The 19,763-nt window shown below is 39.2% G+C and overlaps 1 protein-coding gene across 1 annotated transcript in view; it reads left to right on the forward strand.

The window, feature by feature from the left end:
- Nucleotides 1–19,763, forward strand: part of LOC126248109 (trafficking protein particle complex subunit 10) — a 151,384-nt gene that overhangs the window by 29,403 nt on the left and 102,218 nt on the right. The window contains exons 8-10 of the mRNA XM_049948787.1: nt 1,471–1,656; nt 5,213–5,445; nt 11,112–11,218. Coding sequence (XP_049804744.1) covers nt 1,471–1,656; nt 5,213–5,445; nt 11,112–11,218 — 526 coding nt within the window. The remainder of the gene's footprint in view (nt 1–1,470; nt 1,657–5,212; nt 5,446–11,111; nt 11,219–19,763) is intronic.

Here is a 19,763-nt window from a genome sequence, read left to right on the forward strand (position 1 = left end):
AAAGTATTGTGAAGTCGACAATTGAAAGCCTAAAAGAAAAAAAAAAAAACTGGCAATGTCTCCTTGTCTAGGCATTTAAAACATAATCTCAAAGTGAAAGTATGACCTTATTTTCAAAAACGAAATTTTCAAACATAGGGCTTCAATTTTGAACATTGGAACAAATGTGATTCTGGCATGATGAAGACTTGAGGCTACAAGGCAAGGCTTGCAGCGCAAGTTTTTTGAAAATAAAAGTCATTCTTTGGCCTCTGTGCTTCACAGATTTGTATCACAGTGACTTCTTTCTTTGCACTTATCTCAAATCCAAGTCAACATTTCAATTCTCCTGTAGCAAAGAAGCTGATACATATTGAATGCAAACCAGTAATTTTTTTTTTTTTTTTTTTTTTTTTTTTTTTTTTTTTTTTTGTGGTCTTCAGTCCAGAGACTGGTTTGATGCAGCTCTCCATGCTACTCTATCCTGTGCAAGCTTCTTCAACTCCCAGTACTTACTGCAACCTACATCCTTCTGAATCTGTTTAGTGTATTCATCTCTTGGTCTCTCTCTATGACTTTTACCCTCCACTCTGCCCTCCAATACTAAATTGGTGATCCATTGATGCCTCAGAATATGCCCTACCAACCGATCCCTTCTTTTAGTCAAGATGCACCACAAATTTCTCTTCTCTCCAATTCTATTCAATACCTCCTCATTAGTTATGTGATCTACCCATTTAATCTTCGGCATTCGTCTGTAGCACCACATTTCGAAAGCTTGTATTCTCTTCTTGTCTAAACTATTTATTGTCCATGTTTCACTTCCATACATGGCTACACTCCATACAAATACTTTCAGAAACGACTTCATGACACTTAAATCTATACTTCATTTTAACAAATTTCTCTTCTTCAGAAAGTCTTTCCTTGCCATTGCCAGTCTACATTTTATATCCTCTCTACTTCGACCATCATCAGTTATTTTGCTCCCCAAATAGCAAAACTCCTTTACTACTTTAAGTGTCTCATTTCCTAATCTAATTCCCTCAGCATCACCCGATTTAATTCGACTACAGTCCATTATCCTCGTTTTGCTTATGTTGATGTTCATCTTAAATCCTCCTTTTAAGACACTGTCCTTTCCGTTCAGCTGTTCTTCTAGGTCCTTTGCTGTCTTTGACAGAATTACAATGTCATTGGTGAACCTCAGAGTTTTTATTTATTCTCCATGGATTTTAATTCCTACTCCGAATTTTTCTTTTGTTTCCTTTACTACTTGCTTAATATTAAAGTTGATAGTTAACTTCACGTATTTGAAAAAATGGCACCTCTTACTTTACACCATCTATTACTTTGCCCTTGCACATTTATTTGGCTAATGTGGTGTGCAATTAGTAAAAGCTGAAATTAGGTAATTTTAGTTGCTTTCATGAAAACATTGTTTATGCTACATTAATCAGTCGCCACAACTAGTAATTTTTGCATTTACAGCTGAGAGAACTGGGTGAATTGTGTGGACTTACACCGGGTTTGGAACCTACAAGTGAGCAGCTTCATACTGTAGTGCTACTTTCAGCTGGTATGGGAGATCCACCTCCAGGCATCAAACAGCCAACGCCCACTGACAAACTGAAAGAAGCTCTTTCATCAAAAGAAGCTTTTAGGAAACATTATCTGGTTAGTTTAACGCTTGCTTTATTTGTTGCATTTTGAAGGGTCCTTTACACACTCAGATATTTGCACTGACTTATCTGTACAGTCAGTGTTCAGGCAGACAAATCATTAAGAGTGAATGAATCGCCAACTGAAAAATTTGTCTGTGTTACTGTCTGTGTTCAGCCTGTGTTGAGTTGGGCATTGCTTGAGTAGATGCAGACCAGAGTAAATACTTTAGAACTTCATATATGGTATGACACGTTTCCAGAAAGATGTGGCTCAACAAGGGAGGTGATAAAACAGCATAAAATTTCAGACCAACATAACTTCTGCTAGTTGCCAAGTACCTCAATGTTACTGTAGGTCATTCATAAGCACTTACTGATTTTTCTCAGAATCATTTCTCCTTATATGCAGTGTAACATACTTCAACAACACAAAGAATATCTCTTTGTCCTAGGTAGTTAAACAAGTCATCTTCTTCAATAATTAATGCCTTCAAAAGATTAATATGCAAGATAGTTGTGTGTGTTTGAAGCCAGTCTTTTGTCCATATTCTCCATACTGGTCTTCTTCTTTATATAACTTCCAAAGTATTAGCACAACACAGAATAATTATCTTATAAGTTCATTTAATTAATATGACCACGGTCAGAAAATACTCTGCACTATCAGACTACTGCTTCTTGACTGTGTGAACTTGTGATTGAAAGGTGTGAATGTGAATTGAGTACTGCAGACAAGATGCGCAGATAGTCATTGAGAACATGATGGGCTTCAACAAACCTGAGTGTGTAAATGACCCTTGACATTTTTGTAACTTTTACAATGAAGAATATATGTCTAAACTAGCTGCCAAGAATAAGAACTAAATAATATTGGGAACTGACATAAAAAATTAGTCTTTAAAGCCAATAATTCGCAGTAGAATACTTTCATTACAGAGGCGTGGAGTATGACAAGTGAGCATCTTGAAAACAGAGTTAAGTTCACCATGGGGTCTGATCTACTGCATCTGTAGCTCTGTAGGGTAGCCATGTAATGTGATGTCAACAGTGTTCAGACTTGCAGAAGTCTCCATAGGGGCTGTGCTAGAGCAAATAGCATTAGTCAAACATATGATGGAAATGTTCCTTGATTCCAAGGTAAAGAACAATTCAGGTAGAAACTGCTTCATGTTTAGAGTGAAGCTACTTCTTTGAGCCATAAAAAAGTAACATTTTGTTACAGAACTGTGGAGATATATCTCTGACAGTGTGGCACTGTCTATAGAATAATTAATAAGATGTAACAAGGTTAATTCATTGATAATGCAGATCAATGACACAGAATGTTTAGCTAAGCTTGGGGACAATGTATTCCATTAGTTACCAGATGTGACATGCACTCACATGTGTACACACACAGTTACATTGTTCCCAGCTGGCCTGCAGTCTTTAAATTAAGTAAACATATTTGTTAATGGATATTCAGGCCTGTGCAGTGTTCATCATGGAATGGGTTGGTGTTGGAAACTGCATTAAAGCAAGTACATAGGTATCAGGGGAAGTAATGTACAGAATATAAGACAAACAACAAATGGTAAAACACTGACAAAAAAATCTCAAGTTAAAATGAAACAGTAATGGTTGCAGAACAGAAAATAGAGAGACCATGTTAGTTGAAGGGATGAATGAGGCAGAGGTGGGATGACACACATTTTTAAAAAAGTTAGCATAGTGTATTGGTGGCTATACATACAGTACTGGTCATCAAAAATGCAGGGTGTAAAATTTAGTACACAGTGCTGCCACCTCTTGCAGCAACAGTGGCTCTAACCTGGCTTGGCATGGAGTCCAACTGAGCACGGCTGACAGATAGGGTTACGTCACTTCATGATACTTCATCATAGTCATGTTGTGTCAGTCTCTCCGCTACCCATGACCACATAAGTTCCACGGGTGATAGATCTGGAGAATATGCTGGCCATGGTGATAGTTGAACTCCCTCTGCCGTGAAGTAGGGCAGGAGAGCAAGGGCAGCATGCTGCCTCGTGCTGTTTTGTCAACAGATAATGTCACACAGACCTCAAAGACAAGGCTTAGCCGGCAGCCTCAACATGTAAGAAACAAAACGGCTGCTATGCAGTTTACTGACTGTAGTGGTTTCGTTGTATGCCCAGTGTAACCCTATACTACTATGCCATTTGCTAGGACCCTGTGATAATGATAAGTGACATCTGTCAGTGTTCATTCCCCTCAGAGTCTCCACCCATTGGATGCTGTACACGGAACTGGGACTTGCCAGAATGGATGATGTGGTGCCACTCCTGTGTCCATTGTTTTCATAGTCTGCACAACTGTCGTTCCCCTCTCTGCTGTTGTGTAAAGGGAAGCCCCAGCAATTATTGCTTTACTGACAGCCTTTGGTACTCCAGATGTCTTTGCACTCTCTCTTACTGGAAGCCAGCCCACATCCTGACCCAAGATCCATGATGTGGTTGTATGACCCCACACAGCTTAGTGAACAATATGCCTGTTCTCTTGGATGCTAGTCATGTGAGACCACAGAGTTCCTGCATGGGATTTAGTATGGCTTCCTAAACCAATCGGTTACTTGTTTCCATGGAAGTCACAGCATCCCAACTGACATGAGAAGTAATATTGCAGAACAGTAAACCACAGTCCCTACAGGCTACAATCTTGCAGAAAGTAAACCACTACAGACTACAATCCTGTTTCTGTTAAATTCTGATACATGCTGCTAGACATTTCTTTTTCTTGTACAAGGCATAACATGATATTTTCACAAACAATCAATTTCTGATTGAGAAACCTGCTGTGTAATTATTTATTTTATTTTTTTTTATACAGAATTTAGATGTTGTGGTTGCACTGAAATGCTGATCATTTGCATGTCCAAGCATATGGTACACTCCATAACAACTTGATGTTTGCTGCATGTCACCTTCATGGTCTTGCAGTTTTATTGATCAAGAGAGTAATTGGTGTTGACATAATTATAGCAGAACTTTCGGTAAAGAAAAGCTGATGTAGAGAGAACTCTGTACATAGCTTTGTAATACTGGCGTCAATAAGTGAGAGCACCTGACTTCTGTGATCTTCGTGATATTAACCATAGTTATACACAGATTTTGCATTAGTTCTGTTTTTTTTTTGTATTGAAATACACACATTAATTTATTTTAAACTTTTTAGTCTTGTCTAAATTAAATATACTCAAAAAATAATTTTTCATTTTTTTACTGTAAACTGCCATTATGTAAATATTGTCTGTGGAACAGAAGTTTTGTCATTTTTGATACATACAGTGCATTTATAAAACTTCAAGAATGAAAGACTAGGATAACCATATGGATAATATTGGCATTATTACCTCTTACTATTTGTCTGATAATACTTTCACATTATTGTGAAGGGTATACAGATTTAGTAGTGATGAATCAATTTTGAGTGAGTGATAATGATGTAAGTAGAATCAGCAACGGCATATGAAGATTTAGGGAAAAAGTGGTTCCATATGTGCAGTAATAACGTATTAGAAGCACTTGCTAATAATTTTTAATTTCTGTGTCTAGGAGCTTGCTGAACTTGCAATGGGGACATTCAAACATATTGGTAGATTTCGTTCAGCTCGCATGGTTGGCAGAGATCTTGCTGATTTTTATATAAAAATGGAGGAGCCACATAAAGCAAGTGTTTTTCTTGCTGAAGCATTTTTACAGTATGAAGAGGAAGGCTGGTTGAAGTTAGCAGCTGAAACACTATTGGAACTTGCTTCATGTTATAAGAAGACTGATATAGTTGACAGGTACTGTAGTGATTTTAATTGTTGTTTGATTCCTTCAAAATTGTTGGTTTTCTGAGTATTCTTAACTATTAGCTTTTCAGTATTCTGTTTGATCAGAAAAGTATTCTTTCTTTCACCTTCATGTACTAAACTCATTTAGTGTCTTCTCTTCACTAATTTTTAAGTAGAATGTTTATTTATCAGCAGAAACAAAAATTATGTGAAATTTTGCTCTAGTAGATCAATGTGTATTATTGTTTTTATTATTTTTTTGTATTGTTTGTACTGCCTGTAAAAACAACAAAAGGAGGAAAAAGTAAAATAAAAATAATGATCAAATGAAAATAGTTCCGTGTAACACTAAATCCTGTTGAGGTGTGCCAGTATGCTATTTCCGCACACCTGTTCTGTTATCCATTGGCCTCCTGCATAAAAGTGAACACTGGTGGTCTGTCATTCTATCTAGAAAATTAAATTTTTGTTTTATATTAGTACACTTATATCTAAGGAGAGACACTTGCATAATAAGCATACTGATTGCAAAAATCTAAATCTTCAAATATGACATTACTTGTTGTTTGAGGTTGTTGGTACGCATCACTTTCGATAAGACACAAACAGTGCTGATGGTCCGATGCAGTTTAGTGTAGATAGTTGTTTAAGATCAGTTAACAGGTTTACTTTTACTAACTGCGACATTACCCTCAGGCTTGGGGATTCTGCAAACAGCAAGGTGTTGACACACATGAGACAAAGGCCACAGTGCAGAAGTTCATGAGAGCTGTAAGGTGGGTTAATGATGTCACATTGGCACTAAATTTCACCAATCATGCCCAGCGCCACTGTGGATTTGTCACATAATGGGAATGTCGTCACATCCCGTGTTACCCATATTTCACGCTTTTTCTTTGATGCCTCTGTGATAGAGGTCAGAACCCAGACATCCAGATATGAAAACATGTGGTCTTCTTCTGAATGGCAGAGGAAAAAATTCCAGTCACACTACTGCTCAGAATTAACATGGAAAGGGCTCTTGGGCATGACATAAAGGATGTCGATGAAACTTCACCTTCCATCGGGGCACTGATTCCTACACATTTTGTGGTCGAAAACTACAATTCACTGGGTGGTGATCAACATGACGACGTTCTTGACAATGTTAGACTCCCTGCCACTCTTGGAAGTTCCAAACCCACTCTAAAAGTATTGTGGGGCTGCAACTCTGGTGAATGTGATATAATCCCTATGGAGTATAGTGGGACCCCAATTTTTGGTTTGGTATGTAGTGTGGAAACACTAGGGATCATTCAAAACCATTTGATGAAATTAGAAAGTGATCTGAAGCAGCAAAAGGTGTTAATGTTTTTTCAGTCCTCTGCCATCCTGTAGGGGACTGATGACCATAGATTTTAAGTCCCATAGTGCTCAGAGCCATTTTTGCCATCCTGTGGTGTGATCACAGGGATGCAACACTGACATGTGCATGAAGAAAATGGCAAAGGGTCCCTCTAAGACAAGGCGCCCCCCCCCCCCCCCAACCCCCTAGCCTCTGTTTGGCAACACTCTTTTGTTGCCACCCACAATTTGGTGAGAAAGTTAAAAATACAGCTTTCAGAGACTTTGAAACTTATTCAGCATCACAGCTGCTCTAGTGCCAGAGGACAGTCAAACCTGTTGAATGGGTTGCCTAACCCTCATGCACTACAGCAGCCAGGAAGCCAAATGGATGTCGAAGTTTCTGACAGGTACATTTTTAACATGCGCAGCAAAGGTGCATGGGTTGTACTGCAGGTGTTGCACACCCCTATGACCATGGCACAGGAAAGGAGGGGGGGGGGGGGGGGCAGGGTTGAATCAGGAGGGCTGAAAAAGCATAAAATACCCTTTGCTACTTCGAACCACATTCAGATTTTGTCGAATAGTTTTGAACGGTCCCTGGTGGTTCTACCCTGTATACCAGAGCAAAAATTGTAGTTGCAGTACACTTCAGAGGGGTCAAGCCATGTTAAGTGTGATTGCAGCCTCCCCCCGATGTCTTTAGAATAGGTTTGAAACACCCAGGGGTGGCAACAGTGTCTAACTTTGACCTGTTGCTCATCACTCTGTGAATGTTGTTTTCGACAACGTGCCAATGGAAGGTGCAGTTTCATTGGTGTTCTTTATGCCATCCTCAAGAGGCCTTTCTGTGTTGATTCTGAATGGTGATGTCTGAAATGTTTTCCTCAGTCACCCATAAGAAAACCATGCGGTTTCAACACTAGCTGTTCTGGTTCAGACCTCTATCGCAGAGGTATCAGAACAAGGAGTAAAATGTGGTTAACGACCTTCTCATCATGTGATATGCCCCAGTGGCATTGGGCAGAATTGTGGTACAATTTGGTGCCAATGTGACATCATTAACACACCTTAGAGCTCACGTGAATTTCTGAGCTGTGGCCGTTTCATCACGTGTCAACACCTTGCTGTTTTAAAGTGTTGCTGAGTCTGAGGGTGACGTTGCTGGACACCACACTTTTACACCACGAGAGAGGGTGATTGTAGCCACCTTTCAGACAAATTTCAAACTTATGCATCGCAATGGGAAGCAGTTACAGGATTTTGATAAAGTGGTCCATCTATTGTGTTGCACAGTACCTTATTGCATTATGTGTGCGTTAATTAATTAATCTTGAATAATAATGTTTCCTTTCCTATGATCACAAGATTGTAAGTTTTCTTTTTTAAGCATTCATGCATGTTTTTGTCAGTTCGAAAATGATTTCATAGAATGCAATTGATAGTCAATTAGCTACTTCTGAAAAAAAAAAATTGTTTTACACAGTTGCTTTTACCAGCAACATTTGATTCTGGGGTGTGATACCCTATGTGTCTGTTGATACAGTAGTGTGTACAAAATGCATTTTTTGGAACAGTTTGATTTTTGCTTTTGAGATTGTGATTAGCAAATGCTTGATGTGTTAAGACAGTGTTAAGTACACCCTTCCTTAGTTTCATATAAAAATGGGAATTTTGTTTGGTTACACTTTGTGAAAATTTTCTCCATCATACACTTCATTGCCTCATATCAGTAAATCCAAGAATTTTTGTGACTTGAATTTTGTAAAGTACTGTGTTTGAAATTAATGAATGTGAGATCATTTTGCTATTTTTCCAACAGATATAGTGTAGTGAAAAATCTTTTCTCTGTGTGAAAGTGGGCCTTCTATAACTGCATACATAATGGCAGGTTGTTCAATGCAAATTAGCTTAGTGAGGCAGCACATGGAAAAAAGGGGTTTATCTTGGGAAAAAATTGATTGTATCCCTGTCTTTTGGGAACCATGGCAGTCTCAAAGCTCATCATAATACTTTCAAGTACTAGGAAAGGCTCTTTGGAAGATAGACTATTCACACTTTCTCTTGCTCCATTGCCATGGAAAGGAATTGTGTTTTAATGGACTGAGAACCATCAGTTAGTTGTATTTTGACAGGCTACATGCCTGTTCATAGTGAAACAGTAGTCAGTTTTTCAGTGGGGCTGCTACACCTTTCACCTGATTATAGGGAGTATGGGCTATTGCCATGGAGTGAAGTGGTACTGAAGAGGTACCTCAGTTAACATGTAACTTTTAGAATTTTTATTGCACTTGGCCGTATTTGATTTACTAAAAAATGAAACTTTGTGTCTACTGCTTCCGTTTATCCTGCTGCACAAAAAAAAAAAAAAAAAAATTTAAAAAATGTTCTGTTTTCAAGTTTGTAAAACTCTGCCACTAGATGTTGATTTCTACATGCAGACTGAATTACTCACACAGCAAGAGCAACCTATGTTCTTTCATTGAAACTTCAGTTTTAAATTTCGTGGCTTGTTCTGTGAGAGGAGGAGAAACATTGAAGGAACTACCTAAGATTAAAGAGCAGTAAATGTGAGGGAAAACATGTGCTTACATTCTACATGGGCCCTAAATTGGTGCACTCTTCATTGTTGTAGCTTCCGCTGCCATGAACTTGCAAGAAATTAACAGTTGAGGATGATACCCTTCTGGTTTAAAACAATTCAACATTCCGAACTTCCGTGAACTTATTGTGACACCATGGACAAATATATCTTATATCGTGGACTGTGGTATGAAAAATCTAAAAACAGTTAATGTCATGTTGCGAAAGACTGCCCCTTTAATATTAACTCCAACATTACAGACTTATCTGAACGTATTTTGTTACTACGATATTAATATGGGTGTTATGCACTACTTACATGTAGTATTCTTAATTATTGATGTTTCACCATATGATAAATAAATGTCGTGTGACGAGGGCCTCCCATTGGGTAGACCGTTCGACGGATGCAAGGCCACTATGGCGACTTGCATGTCAATGGGATGAAATGATGATGATTAGGACAACACAACACCCAGTCCCTGAGTGGAGAAAATATCCGACCCATCTGGGAATCGAACCTGAGCCCTTAGGATTGACAGTGTAGTACGTAAAAGCAAAACAAATTCAAAAAAATTAAAGCTTCCTCTAGTTTTTAGAATAGTGTTTCCATCTGTTGTAAAGATAGCCTTTTCAAAGATCCATTTATCTGAAACCAAGCCTAAAAATATTGCCACCAGTGCATGTGCTTGCCAGGGCAGTTACAGAAGTGTGCTTCTCAGTATGTCTGCCATTTCCTATTAACCATTACCTGAGGCAACAGAGTTAAGTATTTGTCACCTCATCATGTCCTTGTAGTGAGTTGGTTGGTAGTTCACCATCTCTGGTGGAGAAAAACTCAACAGACAACAAAAATTGAAAAAGCGTAAACACAAAGCTGCTGGTAAACCTTTTGGGATGTGAGGTTGTGGTCCAAGAAACTCTTCTGTTCCCAACGTTTCATCCAGGACATCTTCAGAGGTGCTTCTCTGCTGAGTCTTGCTGACTGGCTGGTTGGACATCCAAGAGAGACATATATATACTGTAAGAAAAGGGGCCTGGTCGAAGTAACACACGATGAGCAGAGATAATCCTTGTCAAAGATAAAACTTAATTTTTGATTGTCGTCTTGTTAAAGATAAAATTGTCTAGCGATTCTGCAGAGCTACTGTCCATATGTCACTAAGTTTCATTGACTCCTCTTTTCTATTAAAATTATCCTTATGCTTATAAATTTCAATGGCTTCTCTACATAGTCGTGGATAATAATTTGACGTTGTAGTCTTGGATGAAATGTCAGGAACGGAAGAGATTCTTGGACCATGACCTCACAGCCTGAAAGCTTTACCAGCAGCTAAGTCATCCAGTCGTGATAGCCTTAATTCTATGAGTAAATACAAAGCCAACATGAACTTCGTTAAACTGTCGACAATCACATTCATCTGAGGATAGAAGGGAATGTTCAACCCCCCCCCCCCCCCATCCCCTGCCCCCCACCCCCCCAGTCTCTCTCTCTCTCTCTCTCTCTCTCTCTCTCTCTCTCTCTCTCTCACACTCTCTCACACACACACACACACACACACACACACACACACACACACACACACACACACACCTGTCCGGCATTTCTCCTTTCTCAGTCACATGGTTCTCACTTTACTTTGATGGAAAAAAAAAAAGAAATGGATTGAGAGATACACAATTAGCATTCTTCAAGTTTTATCTCATAGTAACAGTGTGGTTACAGTTCCGCTTCAATTTAATTTTTTTTCTTTTTTCTTTTTTTCCAGGTTTATCAGAACCTGTGCAAAAATTGCAGGTGCAAAAGATCTGAATTGTCAGACCAGAATATTCTATTTTGATGAAATGATGAGTGCACTTATAAAATTTAGTAGTGGTAAGCAACAGATTTTTTTGCATTATTATTCTTTCTTGCAACACATGGTATAAAAAAGGGAACTAACTCTAATTTAATTATGCATGAATAATCAGCTTGAGAGAATGGAAAATGTAGCAGCATGCTATTGAATAAGAGTTCGCCTAATTTACTTTTGCATTATACTTGTTTTTGAAGAGTTTTGTAAGCTGTGAAAGTTATTAGTTGCTGTTCTGACAATGCTTTCCCAGGTTGTCCTGTTTTGGCATTTAATTTCCCATCTAGGATTTTTATTTATTATCTTACGTCAAATAGCCTATGTCTACCAAGAGATATTCATCCTGATGGTATTCTGTATGCATGTGATGGGTTTTTCTTTCTTCCTAAGCTTGAAGTACCCTTGCAATCCAACGATGTCTCCTAGCTTTAATGTTGGGTGCAATTTGTGCCACTTCACATAAACTGTAGACTTGAGTGTTTGTTAGTTTTCTCAGTTCTGCTGTGATTTGATGTTGGATTCCTCCAAATAGCTTTCTCAAAATATTACTTCCAAATATTGTTGGTTTTACTTCTTTCAAATTTGTTAATGTCCAATTCTCATTGGCATATTTTAGAACAGGTATGCCCAGAGTTTTACGTATTTGTTTGGTTCTCTTTCTAGAGATCAGGCTGCTGCTTATTATGCCCAGCAGTGCAAGATAACAGCTATATGTCTCCAACAAAATGTTCTCAGTTTACAAGGAGTGTCATTTTGAGTAAAACAATAGAGCTTTCGATAGCTGTCTCCACAGTCATCATCAGGAGTGAAAGTCACTAACTACCCGGGCTGGCACAGTGTTGTGTTTATGTAGATGCAATGGCAGCTTTTCCTTATATTTTCAAAATTGATACTGTTCATTCCTGTTCCCAATACAAACTGATTTGAGCATACGATGATTCAATATGCTATCCAGTCAGTCTTTCAATTGTGTTGTGTGAAACAGGGATATTATATAATGTATGTTGCCATTAGAGGTATAGAGAAACTGAACTCTTCGGTTAAATTATTGGTCATTGTTACAAAGCCTATAGAGGTATTCCTAATGATAATCTTGTCTAATGCTTCGTGGATTTCTGTGGTTGCTGTTGACGGTGGTCAAAGGCATGACATGAGAATTTGGAGCTGGTATTCAAAAACTCCCTACAGAGTTTCAAATTGTTCGGCAGAATAAATTTAGTGATTACGTAATGCCTGTATCAAATTTTATCCATTTTGATGCAAATTCAGTGCCTGCAGTAAAGGAAGGCCCACTATTAGTCCCAACAAGATAATTTTGTATATTCAGTGTGTGTCCAAAAGGAATATTTAGTGAGGTGACTTCAGACAGCTGTCAGATACTTGAACTGCATTTTGGCTATTAGCTGTATGGATTATTCTTTTTATTTGCTGGCTTCAGCCCTAGTGACCATCATCACAGGAAGCTTTCAACAAAAATGAAATATGTAATGTACGCACAAGATAAAGTAAATAGGTTAACAAGTATGTGAGATAATTATATGAAAGTACTAACAAAAGCAGTAAAACAGATGGAGAAGCACTTGATCTTTCCTGTAGATATATTGAAAGTCACAAGGTGTTCACTTAACCATATGTAGTATATCATGACTCAAACAGCATATGAAATTGGCCCCACTGCAGTTCACAACTGTGTATGAAAGATAAAGCTGAAATACTGATCACAGTTAAACAGAGACTGTCAATTAACACATTAAGAACTTTAAAGAATACAATGCGAATATGTTGTATCACATTCAATGTATGTTACATACAAAGATCTACACTGCCAGCAATCAAAGAGGTGGAAGAAAAGACACATATGTCTGAGAAGTATATTAAAATGTATCAGTGTTGTATACAGTATGCCGGCCGCGGTGGTCTAGCGGTTCTAGGCGCGCAGTCCGGAACCGCGCGACTGCTACGGTCACAGGTTCGAGTCCTGCCTCGGGCATGGATGTGTGTGATTTCCTTAGGTTAGTTAGGTTTAAGTAGTTCTAAGTTCTAGGGGACTGATGACCACAGATGTTAAGTCCCATAGTGCTCAGAACCATTTGAACCATTTTTTATACAGTATGAGGACACAGTTTTTGTGGAAACACAATGAAAATATCACTCAAAGTGTATTGCTTATGAATAATGGGATACCTAAAGTGTAATATTGTAACTTACATCCTATATGTACAAATATTTTAGTTTGAAAAATATTTGTTTTTGATGTTGTACAGACATGATGTGTAAATCATCCACGTACCAAGGTTTAGGCTATTGATTTTCATGATTTCACTGACTAGTGCCAGATCTCTAGGTATGCAATAACTGACAAGTGTCTGTGTTTTAGGTTATATGATAATACAATTTCAAATTTTTGTTATTGGTCAACATTGTTTCTTTAGATAATATCATACATATGCTCCTGTATTGTCCAATACCACACTGGCAACATTGTAATTTAGAAATTATAGAGAACTTCACTATAGTTCTAAACTTGAGTGAGTAGGTTTCTGATGTTTTACCATTAGTTCTATGGCCTTCAATGAGGAAGAAGCATGTAGGCCTAATTATGACACTGTTAAACTTGACAGTTGCTTAGCTGTTCTTGATACTTAGGAGGAAATAGTGCTCAACATGTAGGTCAGTGATGCTGGAGGTTTGTCATTATTAACCCCTAGCTTAAGTGATGTAGTATCCATTATTTAAATGGTTGCTACCTGAGGTTCAGGTTCATATTACAATAGAATCTTTGATAGTTTTTTTTGTCTGCATAGTTCATGCTGCTACATTTAAAGTGAACATGTTGTTCTGATGTTTCTATACAGGTTTTTGTCATTGTACAAATGTACCAGTATTTACTTAACAGAGAAGTTTGTATTCTTGACATTGCCAATTGTTATTGTCAGCCAATGTAGTGAAATAATACTAATAGTATGAGACAGCTGCTTCAGCAACATATATGGCAGTTCATACTTATTGATTATCTTATGTTGTCCCTGATTTTTGTCATCTGTATACTTATGTTATGTTAGTAATGTTTGTAATTTAAATGATTGCTGCCCAGTACCTAAGTTGTATCATTACCAATTGGCACTTGATGTAAAAGTTGTATAATATTAAAATTGGAAACTGTTGCCGTTTATCTACATAATGCCCTTTCAGAAATTAACAGATATTTGTTCATGTAACTTTATACATTGTATTATACACAATATATGATTAAATTATCTTGTACTAATGAGTGTACAAAACTCTGTGTACTTAATTCTGACATAACCTTGTAGTTGCAAGTATTATAAATGATGTATTTTCATGATGTGTGTTACTGATAACTAACAGATTTATTGCTAAGGTATTGACTGGAAATTTATGATTTACAAAACATTAGAGTCCTATTGTTGGATCTATGGCTGTATGGAATGTAAGTTAGTATATTACTCTTCAGATATCCCATTACTCATAAGTACTAATTTTTGAGTGATGTTTTCATTATGTTTCCATGAATACTGTGCCTCTACACACTGTTGACAACACTTACACATTCTAATATTATCTTCTAAGTTATATGTATATCATTTCCACCTTTCTGGTCGCTGACAGTGTCTCTCTCTGTATATAACTTTAACCAAATATGATATGGTGTACTTCGCATTGTATTCTCCGAAGTTCTTACATATGTACGTGTACATTGATGGTCTCTATTTAACGGTGATCAGTTCTCACACTATTTCTTTCATACTCAGTTGTGAGTTATAGTGAGGGAATTGTGTTGCTGCTTTGAGTTGTGATATATAACATATGGTTAATTAAACATGATGTAACATTGAGGACTTTTGTCTTCATCTAAATGAAAGATAAATTGCTTGTACATCTAATGTATTTCCTGTGATGATGGTTGCTAGGGCCAAGACTGGTAAAGAATAAAGAATAATTTATACATCTTACAGTTAAAATGAAGTTCTTCCTCTGCAAGGGTCATCGCACTTAATTTTGTTGTGTTATTGCACTGACTGCTCAACAGGCACCAGTGCCTTACTTTAAAGGTTTGCCGTATAATGTATTTTTCTGTTTAACTCTGTGTATGCACTGTTGGGTAGCTGAATATTTTTATTGTACATGTTTAAATTTTTTAAAGTTCTGCTAGTCAAGCTCAAAATAGAGAAGACTAGCTCTGTGCTGGTGTGCCAATTGCAGTGTCATCAAGACATACCACCAATGCAACAGACATCAGGGCATGAAGAAAGCCTTGCCACACAATCTCCGACAGAGGAAAGCAGAAACAGAAAGACCCAAGCTCGGTGCCCCTACATAATTACTGAATTATCACAGCTAGGAAAGAGGCACTGATGGGACCGATAAATAAGGGCAAATGCATTCATACACCCAGAGTCACCATGTCGTAGGTGCAGGCTCGGCCCTTCAAGTAATGAGAATTTTGGAGCTCAAAGACATCTCCAATCATGCTGCCATTTTTTTCTGTGTCACTAGGACCAGATAAAATGACGATCTGTTGAGTTTCAGTGAAAACAAGACAAGCTGATTGATGATGGTCTGCCTGCTACACACTAGCTGAGTGCAACACCGATACGCAGCCAACCTGATACCTATCACAGCCGTGGTCTGCTGTTACTGCCTACTGGGACATTGCAGATGTGGAGAAGACTGATGTGCTGCCAACCTTTACCCCCATATGCCGCCGCCCCCCGCCTCCACCCCCAGCAGCGCAGCAGGTGGCCATGGCTCACATCTCCCTGATAAGGCATCTTTGAGGCACATGCTTGCATCTGGCTGCCGATTGCTGCCCTGAAGACACTTTATGGTTCTGTGAAGTCAACATGAGAAAGAAATCTTACTGCAGATACCACTGTCACTGATGCCTCCAGGCATGAACTGGAGCACTCGTCCAAACTCTGTGCCCGGCCTCCTGCACACAATGCAACCCCAGCTTTCCAAGTCGCAACAGCACCCAATACTTCTAACAATGCAGTGAAGACCAGCTTTTTACATGAGCCTGTTCTGTTGAAACTACATACCATGTAGTTTCCCTTCTTTGATGAGAATATTGCACAATAGTTAGCAAACCACCAAACGTGATTAACCTGGTCGTGTAGTGTATGTACAGTTAGTGTGGTTCGGACTGTAAAATGTATTGACAATTAAAAAAAAAAAAATTGCTGTAGTTCATGGAGTACTACATGCTTCTTCTGGACGTCCAGTTCAGAAGATTAGGTGAGAGCAAACTGTTCAGTAGCTCAGAAAATGAGAAGTTAGAAGTGTAGTGTATCAAAAAGCTCGGACAATTTATAAATTTCAGGTAAAATGTTTGATGTGGATATGGGTGACAATGAATTACATTGTTTATTTGGGTGTAGCTGGTAATCTATAAAATGTCAGAAGTTGTGCAATTTCAGGACCATTCCCAATACAATAGAACCTAATGAGTGACATTAAATTATTATTTCTGTGCTTTTAAAAATACTCCTGTTGTCTAATCCCATTATTGAGAAATACTAGTAAATGTACCTAGCAGTAAAACCTTTCCTCGTGTATTTTGCAGTTTCAGAAACAACCACAGTCATGCTTTGTTTCCAGATACAAAATTAGTTGTGCAGGCAGCGAAAGACGTCCCCGGAGGCTGATCAGAAAGCCTCCCCGGTGCGTCTGACAAACAGGTTTCAGGTGCTGTCTCTGGCTGAGCCACATGCAGCAGCCTGCCCTGTTTCAGAGGATGATTCTCAGCCTTCAAGGTCTGGGCAATTGCAGAGGGTGGGCTTATTGGTAGTTGGGAGCTCCAATGTCAGGTGCATAATGGGGCCCCTTAGGGATATGGCGGCTAAGGAGGGGAAGAAATCCAGTGTGCATTCCAGGAGGAGTCATTCCTGATGTGGAAAGGGTCCTTCCGGATGCCATGAAGAGCACAAGGTGCAGCCAGCTGCAGGTGGTGGCACATGTCGGCACTAATGACGTGTGTCGCTTTGGATCTGAGGAAATTCTCTCTGGATTCCAGCGGCTATCTGATTTGGTGAAGGCTGCCGGTCTTGCTTACGAGATGAAGGCTGAGCTCACCATCTGCAGCATCATCGACAGAACCGACTGCGGACCTTTGGTGCAGAGCCAGGTGGAGGATCTGAATCAGAGGCTCAGCCGGTTTTGCGACCGTGTTGGCTGCAGATTCCTTGACTTGCGCCATAGGGTGGTGGGGTTATGGGTTCCGCTGAATAGGTCAGGAGTTCACTACACTCAGCTGGCGGCTACATGGGTAGCAGAGACTGTGTGGTGTGGACTGGGCGGTTTTTTAGGTTAGAAGGCCTCGGGAATGTACGGGGTGGGCTACAATCTCAAAGGGTGTGTGGCAAATACAGGACGTGCATGGATCAAGGCACAGTCGGAATTGTAGTTGTAAATTGTTGTAGTTGTGCTGGGAAAGACCCTGAGCTTCAAGCTCTAATAGAAAACACAGAAGCTGAAATCGTTATAGGTACAGAAAGCTGGCTAAAGCCTGAAATAAGTTCTGCGGAAATTTTTACAAAGTCTCAGACGGTGTTCAGGAAAGATAGATTAGGCAGAATTGGTGGTGGAGTGCTTGCGTCTGTCAGTAGTGGTTTATCTTGTAGTGAAGTCGAAGTAGATACTCCGTGCGAATTGGTATGGGTGGAGGTTATACTTAATACCCGAACTAAGTTAATAATTGGCTCCTCCTACCGACCCCCAGACTCCAATGATTTAGTTGCTGAACAAATTTGAGTCTCGTAACAAATAAATATCCCACTCATACGGTTATAGTTGGTGGGGACTTCAACCTTCCCTCGATATGTTGGCAAAAATACTTGTTCAAAACCGGTGGTAGGCAGAAAACATCTTTAGAGATTGTCCTAAATGCTTTCTCCGAAAATTATTTCCACGAACCCACGGGAATTGTAAATGGTTGCGAAAACACACTTGACCTCTTAGCCACAAACAATCCAGAGCTAAGAGAGAGCATCATGACTGATACAGGGATTAGTGATCACAAGGTCGTTATAGCTAGGCTCAATACCGTTTCTTCCAAATCCACCAGAAACGAACACAAAATAATTTTATTTAAAAAAGCGGATAAAGTGTCACTAGAAGCCTTCCTAAGAGACAATCTCCGTTCCTTCCGAACTGACTATGCAAATGTAGACGAGTTGTGGCTCAAATTCAAAGATATAGTAGCAACAGCAATTGAGAGATTCGTACCTCATAAACTGGTAAAACATGGAACTGATCCCCCATGGTAGACAAAACAGGTCCGAACGCTGTTGCAGAGGCAACGGAAAAAGCATGCGAAGTTCAGGAGAACGCGAAATCCCGAAGATTGGCTAAAATTTACAGACGTGCGAAATTTGGCACGGACTTCAATACGAGATGCCTTTAATAGGTTCCACAACGAAACATTGTCTCAAAATTTGGTAGAAAATCCGAAGAAATTCTGGTCGTATGTAAAGTACACAAGCGGCAAGACGCAGTCAATACCTTCGCTGCGCAGTGCCGATGGTACTGTTACCGACGACTGTGCCGCTAAAGTGGAGTTAGTGAACGCAGTTTTCCGAAATTTCTTCACCAGGGAAGATGACTGGAATATTCCAGAATTTGAAACACGAACAGCTGCTAGCATGAGTTTCTTAGAAGTAGATACCTTAGGGGTTGCGAAGCAACTCAAATCGCTTGATACGGGCAAGTCTTCAGGTCCAGATTGTATACCGATTAGGTTCCTTTCAGATTACGCTGATACAATAGCTCCCTACTTAACAATTATATACAACGGCTCGCTCACCGATAGATTTGTACCTGCAGATTGGAAAATTGCACAGGTCGCACCAGTGTTTAAGAAGGGTAGTAGGAGTAATCCATCGAACTACAGACCTATATCATTGACGTCAGTTGGCAGTAGGGTTTTGGAGCATATACTGTATTCAAACATTATGAATCGCCTCGAAGGGCATGATCTATTGATACGTAATCAGCATGGTTTCAGAAAACATCGTTCTTGTGCAACGCAGCTAGCTCTTTATTCGCAGGAAGTAATGGCTGCTATCGACAGGGGATCTCAAGTTGATTCCGTATTTCTAGATTTCCGGAAAGCTTTTGACACCGTTCCTCACAAGCGGCTTCTAATCAAGCTGTGGGCCTGTGGGGTATCGTCTCAGTTGTGCGACTGGATTCATGATTTCCTGTCAGGAAGGTCGCAGTTCATAGTAATAGATGGCAAACCATCGAGTAAAACTGAAGTGATATCAGGTGTTCCCCAGTGATGCGTCCTGGGACCTCTGCTGTTCCTGATCTATATAAATGACTTGGGTGACAATCTCAGCAGTTCTCTTAGGTTGTTCGCAGATGATGCTGTAATTTACCGTCTAGTAAAGTCATCCGAAGACCAGTATCAGTTGCAAAGCGATTTAGAAAAGATAGCTGTATGGTGTGGCAGGTGGCAGTTGACGCTAAATAACGAAAAGTGTGAGGTGATCCACATGAGTTCCAAAAGAAATCCGTTGGAATTCGATTACTCGATAAATAGTA

Source organism: Schistocerca nitens, chromosome 3 (assembly GCF_023898315.1).
Source record: "Schistocerca nitens isolate TAMUIC-IGC-003100 chromosome 3, iqSchNite1.1, whole genome shotgun sequence".
NCBI lineage: Eukaryota > Metazoa > Arthropoda > Insecta > Orthoptera > Acrididae > Schistocerca > Schistocerca nitens.